Below are 9,414 nucleotides of genomic sequence, written 5' to 3'. Positions count from 1 at the left end.
TCTCCGTATATATCAATGATGGCGCTCTTGCTGCTGGTGATTCTCTGATCCACCTCTACGCAGACGACACCATTCTGTATACTTCTGGCCCTTCTTTGGACACTGTGCTAACAAACCTCCAAACAAGCTTCAATGCCATACAACACCCCTTCTGTGGCCTCCAACTGCTCTTAAATGCAAGTAAAACTAAATGCATGATTTTCAACCCATCGCTGCCCGCACCTGCCCGCCCGACTAGCATCACTACTCCGGACGGTTCTGACTTAGAATATGTGGACAACTACAAATACCTAGGTGTCTGACTAGACTGTAAACTCTCTTTCCAGACTCACATAAAGCATCTCCAATCCAAATGTAATCTAGAATCTGCTTCCTATTTTGCAACAAAGTCTCCTCCACTCACGCTGCTAAATATACCCTCGTAAAACTGACTATCCTACCGATGCTTGACTACGGCGATGTCATTTACAAAATAACCTCCAACACCCTACTCAGCAAACTGGATGTAGTCTATCACAGTGCCATCGTTTTGTCTCCAAAGCCCCATATACTACCCACCACTGCGACTTGTATGCTCTCGTTGGCTGGCCCTTACTTCATATTCGTCACCAAACCCACTGGCTCTAGGTCATCTATAAGTCTTTGCTAGGTAAAGCCCCACCGTATCTCATCTCACTGGTCATCATATCAACATCCACCCATAGCACGTGCTTAGCAGGTATATTTTACTGGTCATCCCAAAAGCCAACTCCTACTTTGGCCACCTTTCCTTCCAGTTCTCTGCTGCCAATGACTGGAACGAATTGCAAAAATCACTGAAGCTGGAGACTTATATCTCCCTCACTAACTTTAAGCATCAGCTGTCAGAGCAGCTTACCGATCACTGCCCCTGTACACAGCCCATCTTTAAAAAGCCCACCCAACTACCTCATCCCCATATTGTTATATATTTTTGCTCTTTTGTACCCCAGTATCTCTACTTGCACATCTACTTCATCTGCATATCTATCACTCCAGTGTTAATGCTAAATTGTAATTATTTCGCCACTATGGCCTATTTATTGCCTTACCTCCCTAATCATACTACATTTACACACACTGTATATAGATTTATATTTTTATATTGTGTTATTGAATGTACGTTTGTTTATTCCATGTGTAACTCTGTGTTGTTGCTTTTGTCGCACTGCTTTGCTTTATCTTGGCCAGGTCACAGTTGTAAATGAGAACTTGTTCTCAACTGGCCTACCTGGTTAAATAAAGGTGAAAATATAAAATAAAAGCTACAATGCTGCAGTTGTCAACAACTGTTGTCCCCGACGCGCCCAGTAGATGGAGCTGTAGGCATACCTCATCTAGCCACGTAGAAACGTAAAGAAGCCATCTGTACAACTTGATATATCACCCAGCCCTACTTTATACCTGTTCAAACAACACACTCCAGGTGGCGGTATGCACCCTTTCAGTTTGTTAACCAACTCATAGAAGAAGAATATTGACTACAACAAAATGGAGATGGCCTCAATGGCACTGATGGTGCAATGAACCTTGTCCCCAAGCTATACTGAACAAAAATGTAAACGCAACATGCATTCATTTCTAAGATTTTACTGATAAATGAATTAGGCCCTAAACTATGGATTTTTTAATGACTGGAAATATGGATATGCATCTGCTGGTCACAGTGGCGTGGATCAGAAAACCAGTCCGTATCTGGTCAGTGTGACCACCATTTGCGTCATGCAGAGTGACACATCTCGCTCGCATAGCGTTGATCAGTCTGTTGATTGTGGTCTGTGGAATGTTGTCCAACTCCTCTTCAATGGCTGTGTGAAGTTGCTGGATATTGGTGGGAACTGGAACACGCTGTCGTACACGTCAATCCAAAGCATCCCAAACATGCTCAATGTGTGACATGTTTGGTGAGTATGCAGGCCATGGAAGAACTGGGACATTTTCAGCTTCCAGTAATTGTGTACAGATCCTTGCGACATGGGGCTGTGCATTAGCATGCTGAAACATGAGGGGATGGCGGCTGATGAATGACAAGACAATGGGCCTCAGGATCTTGGCATGGTATCTCTGTGCATTCAAATTGCCATCGATAGAATTAAATTGTGTTCATTGTCCGTAGCTTATGTCTGCCCATACCATAACCCCACAGTTATCATAGGGCCCTCTGTTCACAACGTTGGCATCAGCAAACCGCTCGCCGACACTACGCCATACACATCCCTTACGAAAAAAAAGATTGCAGTCAGAGTGCACTGCAGTATAACTGCAGTTAAAGTGCAGTATAGCTACAGTTCAACTGCAGTACACTGCAGTTATTCTGCAAATACTGCATCCAAAACCATTTTTTTATAGCAGGAATTTTGCAGTGTAACTGCAGTTAGATTGCAGTTATTCTGCAATTACTACTTCCAAAATACCACAGTCGACTGCAGTTACTGTCCTTTTACTGCAGTTTCAAAACTGCAATATTGTTTTGTAAGGGGTTGTGAGGCCGGTTGGACGTACTGACAAATTTTCTAAAACGACATTGGAGTCAGTTTATGGTAGATAATTTAATGTTAATTGCTCTATCTACCTATCTTGAGACATCTGTGGCATTGTGTTTGCGTGACAAAAACTGCACATATTAGAGTGGCCTTTCATTGTCCCCAGCACAAGGTGCATCTGTGTAATGATCATGCTGTTTAATCAACTTCTTGATATGCCACACCTGTTAGGAGGATGGATTATCTTGGCAATGAGAAATGCTCACTAACATGAAAACACATTTGTGCACAATATTTGAGAGAAATAAGCTTTTTGTGCATATGGAACATTTCTGGTATATTTTATTTCAGCTCATGAAACATGGGATCAATCCTTTACATGTTTCATTTACATTTTTGTTCAGTGTAATTATCCATTGGTGGAAGTGTCTGGTCAACGAGATGAATTAGGCTACAAACACACCTATCAACCCCTTTTGGTTTCAACCCCATCATAAAACTCCACCGTTGGATTCAACCCCATCATAAAACGAACTATTGTTATACTAAAAACTCCAGCAGCTATGATTAGTCATACTTACCGTAGCTCGAGACAACGCATAGGCTGTGCCTTTGCTGGATATGCGCGAGTGTACCTGCTTCCAGCAGCTATTATCAGTTGAGGGGAAAAACTGCCTGTGAGATAACGTGGGAGTGAGGGGCAGAGATTCGGTAAAGGAACTGAGCTTTTGAATGACATGCAGTCATATTTTATTTGTGCACCAAAGCGGAGGAAACAAATCCTTTAGGAAAAAGATTTTTGCGCAAACTGCTCCTCCTTCCCAAGCCTACCCGATTGTGGTCCGACTCAAACTTAAGACTGCAAAGCAGAGGCTGAGAAAAATAGGAGCGAGTCACTTCACTTCTGCGCCACCAAAGTCTCTTTCACACAACTATTTATATTCATTTGGACGTTACTTCGTATCAAACAAAAAAATCGGCTCTACATTTTGAAGAGATCGGGGAGCCACGCATGACCACCGACCCTTGAAAAATTGTATTTTCTATCTCAACGATAGACCGACGGTTGGATGTCAAATGGTCCATAATAACTTGCAAAATACGCACTCACTTTTGGACAGACACATGGATTCGCTCGAAAACCCTGGACTACAAGTATGCACAGTTGTTGTATTTTGTGATTTCTATGCCTATATCGCATGTGTATGCTAATAAATAGCAGCAAATACCAAATTTCCATTTCGCTCGTCTTGGCGACAAATGTAACGCCATAAAAGTAAACTCCAACCGGAAGTTGGTGGAGTCTGCGTTATGTCAGGTGGTATAACTTGCTAATAAGGATTAATGTTTTTCTGTGACGTGAAACAGCTAGGTTACAGTTGTTTCAGGCGTGTTACACAGTTATAACTGTAATTTGCACAAGTTGTATTTCGTTTTTTGCTGAAACCCATACTTTTTCAATAAGCATTATTCAAAGACAACCACCGACTGTTTGCTTACTGCTGTTGCACTAAGGTGGCATCTCATTGAATCTTAACAAGGAAACCGTCAGTGGTGGTATTTATATTTAATCATGTTTATTGAAAATGTATGTCTTTCAGCAAACAAAGAAAGGCACTGCGACTACAGAGGACAAATATAGTTACAAGGTGGCCGTTTTCATAATTGACATTTTTTTGGGCTATCGATGTAGTCGGAGCTAGATTCCACAAAGCCTGGTTTCGGCTCCATGTCGTTGGTGAAGTTCATCAGAAACTTCCTTCACCATGGAGTGCCGTTTTGTCCGCTACAGTAGCCTAGGGGTTGGTGTTGATCCACAGCTAAGCTGAGGTTTGTCTCCCAGCCATGCTTTGATTAAGTAAATATATGGTCTTGACGTGTGATTTTATTACATTACAGTACACGGTATAATAGCCTTGGTTTTGATCTACTGAAAGAGCAAATTGCTGGAAGTAGCCTACTGGAAGCTGCACTATTTCCACTTGCCTGTCTCTTTATGAATGTAGTGAATTCAATTCAGAATTGTCAAATGACTACTACTCTTATAAAAAAGGTAGCAAATATATGCACTATAAATGGCATTCAGCATTGCCTAACTTCGCTGCATATTGAGTGCCTACGCCAAAATGGGTATTTTCGAGTAAATAGACATACATACCCGGTTTCTAAGTAACCAAAAGAATAGCTATATTTTTATATTCATCCTTTACATGACCTGTGGGAATAAAAAAAAAAGCATATTTGTGATGGTTGGGTGTTTTTCAGTTGCTACTAGCAACATGAGCGCCTCATCCCTGTAATACAGCACTGTATATTCCCGATAAGTCCAATCAAATCAAATTGTATTTGTGAGATGTGCCGAATACAACAGTGAAATGCTTACTTACAAGCCCTTAACCAACAATGCAGTTTTAAGAAAAATAAGTGTTATGTAAAAAGAGATAAGTAAAAAATAAACATAACAAATAATTAAAGAGCAACGGTAAAATAACAGTAGCGAGGCTATAATACAGGGGGTACCGGTACAGAGTCATTGTGCAGGGGCACAGGTTAGTCGAGGTAAATGAGGTAATATGTAAACTACTGTTCAAACATTTGGGGTCACTTAGAAATGTCCTTGTTTTTGTAAGAAAAACAATTTTTTTGTCCATTAAAATAACATCAAATTGATCAGAAATACAGTGTAGACATTGTTAATGTTGTAAATGACTATTGTAGCTGGAAACAACATATTTTTTAAATGGAATATAGGCGTACAGAGGCCATCACTCCTGTGTTCCAATGGCACGTTGTGTTAGCTAATCCAAGTTTATAATTTTAAAAGGCTCATGATCATTAGAAAAACCCTTTGCAATTATGTTAGCACAGCTGAAAACTGTTGTTCTGATTAAAGAAGCAATAAAACTGGCCTTCTTTAGACTAGTTGAGTATCTGGAGCATCAGTATTTGTGGGTTCGATTACAGGCACAAAATGGCCAGAAACAAAGAACTTTCTTCTGAAACTTGTCAGTCTATTCTTGTTCTGAGAAATGAAAGGCTATTTCATGCGAGAAACTGAAGATCTCTTACAACGCTGTGTACTACTCCCTTCACAGAACAGCGCAAACTGGCTCTAACCAGAATAGAAAGAGGAGTGGGAGGCCCCGGTGCACACCTGGGCAATAGGACAAGTCCATTAGAGTGTCTAGTTTGAGAAACAGATGCCTCACAAGTCCTCAACTGGCTGCTTCATTAAATAGTACCCGCAAAACACCAGTCTCAACGTCACCAGAATCTTTGCTCATAGCACTCTATGAACAATGAATTCCCAATATGTCTTGTTTTTCAGGTTCTACTGTGTTACCTGCTGATAATGGTCCTTTCATTTTATTCTTCTGTTTTCTCCTTCTGCTAAAGTCACATGGAAAAGGAGCACGGAGAAAAGGCAGATTCAAAGGATCAGACGGCAGCACCTCTTCAGATACAACAACCAACAGCTTTGTGCGACAGGTAAGGGAAGCAGTAGCACATTGTGTTCAGCTTATCTAAAGGGAAGACACATTCCATTTACAAGGCGTTTACCACCTGGGTATCTTGGAGGTCTCTACTTTTCTGTAAAGGCAGTGATTTCAATTGTTAGCAGTGTGAATCTGAGCCAAAGTGAGAGTGTGTGGTGTGAGAGTGATCTGACTGTGAATGTGTTAGAGATGGGCCATGAGTGTAACCTTAATGGAATGAATGTGATGATATCTCAAGGCATATATGATTCAATAACCGTTCATCGGACACTTATGACATCTTGTCTGCACTGGATGTTTACAGCATATACTGTAATTAGAACATTCTATTTCTATGGTTTACAGTACATAGCCGGTATGTTCAGACTGGCGTAAGAGCAAAAAAATGCAAAGTCATTGATATAAATCAATGCATGTTGCAATGAAAGCCCCCGTTATAAACATAGCTTGGGTTCAGGATGTTAACTGTCTCTGTGAACTGCAGGCGGCTCTTTAGCTTTGCAGTCAAAGTACTTGAGAGTGGCTGCTGACACTGTGGCCTGTTATAAAGCAGACCCTCTGTGCTACACAGTGTGTATGTGAAGCACTCACGGTGTCTGGTCTTTGTTGAGCAGCAGACCTGCAGGGACAGAGTGGGAGAGACCGGGTTAAGGATTAGGCGCCTCTGCCGAAATATTTCTGCCTTTTTTGGAGGAGATAAAGATCGCCTACTCTTTGTCGCCAATCGAAGTGTATCGGACCAATATGGCACGCTGTGGAATTGCCACCTCCTTTCTCTCAGACAGAAAAGGTGTTTGTATTGAGGCTACGAGATGTTCGCATTTGCTTTTTCCATGTGTTTATATTGCAGACAGCTGATCAGCGAGGACCTACTGGGTAGATTAGGGGTGGTGATGAAGGTCTTCTCGGCAGTGATATGTCGTGCCCTTCCCCCTCGACCCCCGAGGGAAGACTGGTCTTGTGAAGCTGTCACACGTCCATTCCCACAATCCCCCTGGGTATTCCAACAGGCTCATTAGGCCCACCCCCTTTAACGTCTCTGAGTCATCGTGGCTAAACTCAATTAGACTGAGAGTAACTTACATCTGAGACACAACACTGCAGGAGATACCAGGATTTAAGTGGAAATTAGGATAGAGAAGAGGAAAGAAAAGTAGCAGAGAGAAAAATAAAAAGAGAGAGAGGCAGGAATGTTGTTCAGTGCGAGGGTCAGACAAGCAACTACAGTACGTACATCTGAGACACAACCCTACTGAGAGAGATACCCAGACATGATGTAGCAAGTAGGATGGGGAGTGAGAGAAAAGTAGAGAGAGATATAAAAAAACAGAGAGGGGGCAAAGGTTCTAACAAGATCAGACGGGCAAATCGAAGAGCAGACATAGTATCCCCTTTTAGATGTTTGCTGGAAGAGGACCCCAGGAATAGCAGCCATTCCAGGAACTCTGTTAGGAACTAACATAAATACACAGTTGTGAATTGTTTTATCATAACAGTGGTTAAGCTGACCTTCTTTCCCTCCTCCTCACTCTCTCCATCTTGTTGGACATGATTATTTTCACTTCTCACACAAGTATGAGGCTGCAGTGTTTAAAACTTTAAACTAACACCATTCTGGAAACTGGGTTTCAAATATGAGGAGGAAAATGTGTTGTTTCACTAGCCTATTCATCAAGCTGTCAAGTTCCTTTTAATCTTCTCCGCCATTTTTTTTATTGTCTAATCATCTTCCCTCTTTGTTATCATGACTCTTACCATGTTCAGCCCCAAATGTATACATATTGAAATTGGATATCTTTTTAAAACTATAATAATAGTTTGAGGTACATTTAGTGATTTATGGCATATAAATGTGATATCTGAGTGAGAATGACTCTCAAAATCATGGGGGGCCACCTGGAGGTCAAGGCGTCAGGGCACGTGCCCTGCGTGCCCGGTCGGTATTCGGCCATGTTTACTACAAGTTTAGAAAGCTGGCTAGACTAACTACCAATCAAAAAATTGTTAGCTGACATGGCTAATTGAGGGACTGTCAGTGACGGACATAACAAGAGAAAAAATGCTAAAAACTGCTGATTCTCAACCAAACTTCTAAATTGCACCTAGTGTATTCTAAGCGACCCCTGCTTTTGTCACTTATGCCTGGAACCGGCCCTGACGTGGAAAATACATTGGATTTGAAAAAAGTAATCAACCAGTACTGTTTTCATCTATTATGAACAAAAATATAAATGCAACATGCAACAATTTAAATGATTTAACTGAGTTACTGTTCATTTAAGGAAATCAGTCAATTGAAATAAATTCATTAGGCCCTAATCTATGGATTTCACATGACTGGGCAGGGGCGCAGCCATTGGTGGGCCTGGGAGGGCATAGGCCCACCCACTTGGGAGCCAGGCCCAGCCAATCAGAATGAGTTTTTCCCCACAAAAGGTCTCTATTACAGACAGAAATACTCCTCAGTTTCATCAGCTGTCCGAGTGGCTGGTCTTAGACGATCCCACAGATGAATAAGCTGGATGTGGTGGTCCTGGGCAGGCGTGGTTACACGTGGTCTGCGGTTGTGAGGCCGCTTGTACATACTGCCAAATTCTCTAAAACGATGTTGGAGGCAGCTTATGGTAGATAAATTATCATTCAGTTTGCTGGCAACAGCTCTGTTGGACATTCTTGCAGTCAGCATACCAATTGCATGCTCCCTCAAAACTTGAGACATCTGTGGCATAGTGTTGTATGACAAAACTGCACATTTTAGAGTGGCCATTTATTATCCACAGCACAAGGTGCACCTGTTTAATTAGCTTCTTGATATGCCACACCTTTCAGGTGGATGCATTATCTTGGCAAAGGAGAAATGCTCACTATCAGAGATCTAAATACACTTGTGCATAACATTTTTGAGAAATAAGCATTTTGTGCGTATGGAACATTTCATTGTAGCTTATTTTCCATCTCAGTTGTAATTACTTGGCACTAGAGAAAATATGTGTCTATAGCCAAAAAGATTGGTCAATTTATTGCGATATCGCCCAGCTCATTGGTCAATTTTATCCATATCGCCCAGCTCTAAAACAACGTTGATTCAACCATTGTGTGCCAAGTGTTGGAGTCTCTCCTATTCCTTCCAAATGCTCATATTATTTTGGGTTGCGACTTGTCTGAAGTTGGTTGAGTGCCTTCTACTCTTCTCCCGTCTCCCTCAACACCACACCTGTTGCAATGGTGACTCAATCCCAGCATTCATGTGGGCGAGTGTTCAGAGTGTTCAGTACATCGGAGGCTCTTCAGAATAAATTGAATTCTACAGTATTTCAATTAAACGTTTCAAGAACAAAATTACACGTATTACAGTTTTTTGTTGTTGTAGTGGGGACAGTAACATTAGTACTCTTAAAAAATATACCTTAAGGATT

At 41.5% G+C, this 9,414-nt stretch overlaps 1 protein-coding gene across 4 annotated transcripts in view; it reads left to right on the top strand.

The window, feature by feature from the left end:
- Positions 1-3,161: 3,161 nt before the first annotated feature.
- Positions 3,162-9,414, top strand: part of LOC115105159 (voltage-dependent L-type calcium channel subunit beta-2-like) — a 146,307-nt gene continuing 140,054 nt past the window's right edge. For 3 of the 4 annotated variants that reach the window (XM_029626837.2, XM_029626835.2, XM_029626834.2), the window contains exons 1-2: positions 3,162-3,656; positions 5,898-5,990. In XM_029626837.2, the coding sequence (XP_029482697.2) occupies positions 3,579-3,656; positions 5,898-5,990 (171 nt within the window). In that variant the 5' untranslated portion in view covers positions 3,162-3,578. The remainder of the gene's footprint in view (positions 3,657-5,897; positions 5,991-9,414) is intronic. The other variant, XM_029626836.2, reaches the window with a different exon arrangement.

The sequence above is a fragment of the Oncorhynchus nerka genome, linkage group LG22 (assembly GCF_034236695.1).
Source record: "Oncorhynchus nerka isolate Pitt River linkage group LG22, Oner_Uvic_2.0, whole genome shotgun sequence".
Lineage (NCBI taxonomy): Eukaryota > Metazoa > Chordata > Actinopteri > Salmoniformes > Salmonidae > Oncorhynchus > Oncorhynchus nerka.
The sequence above is the reverse complement of the archived record's forward strand: the minus strand, read 5'-3'. Positions and strand labels throughout refer to the sequence as shown.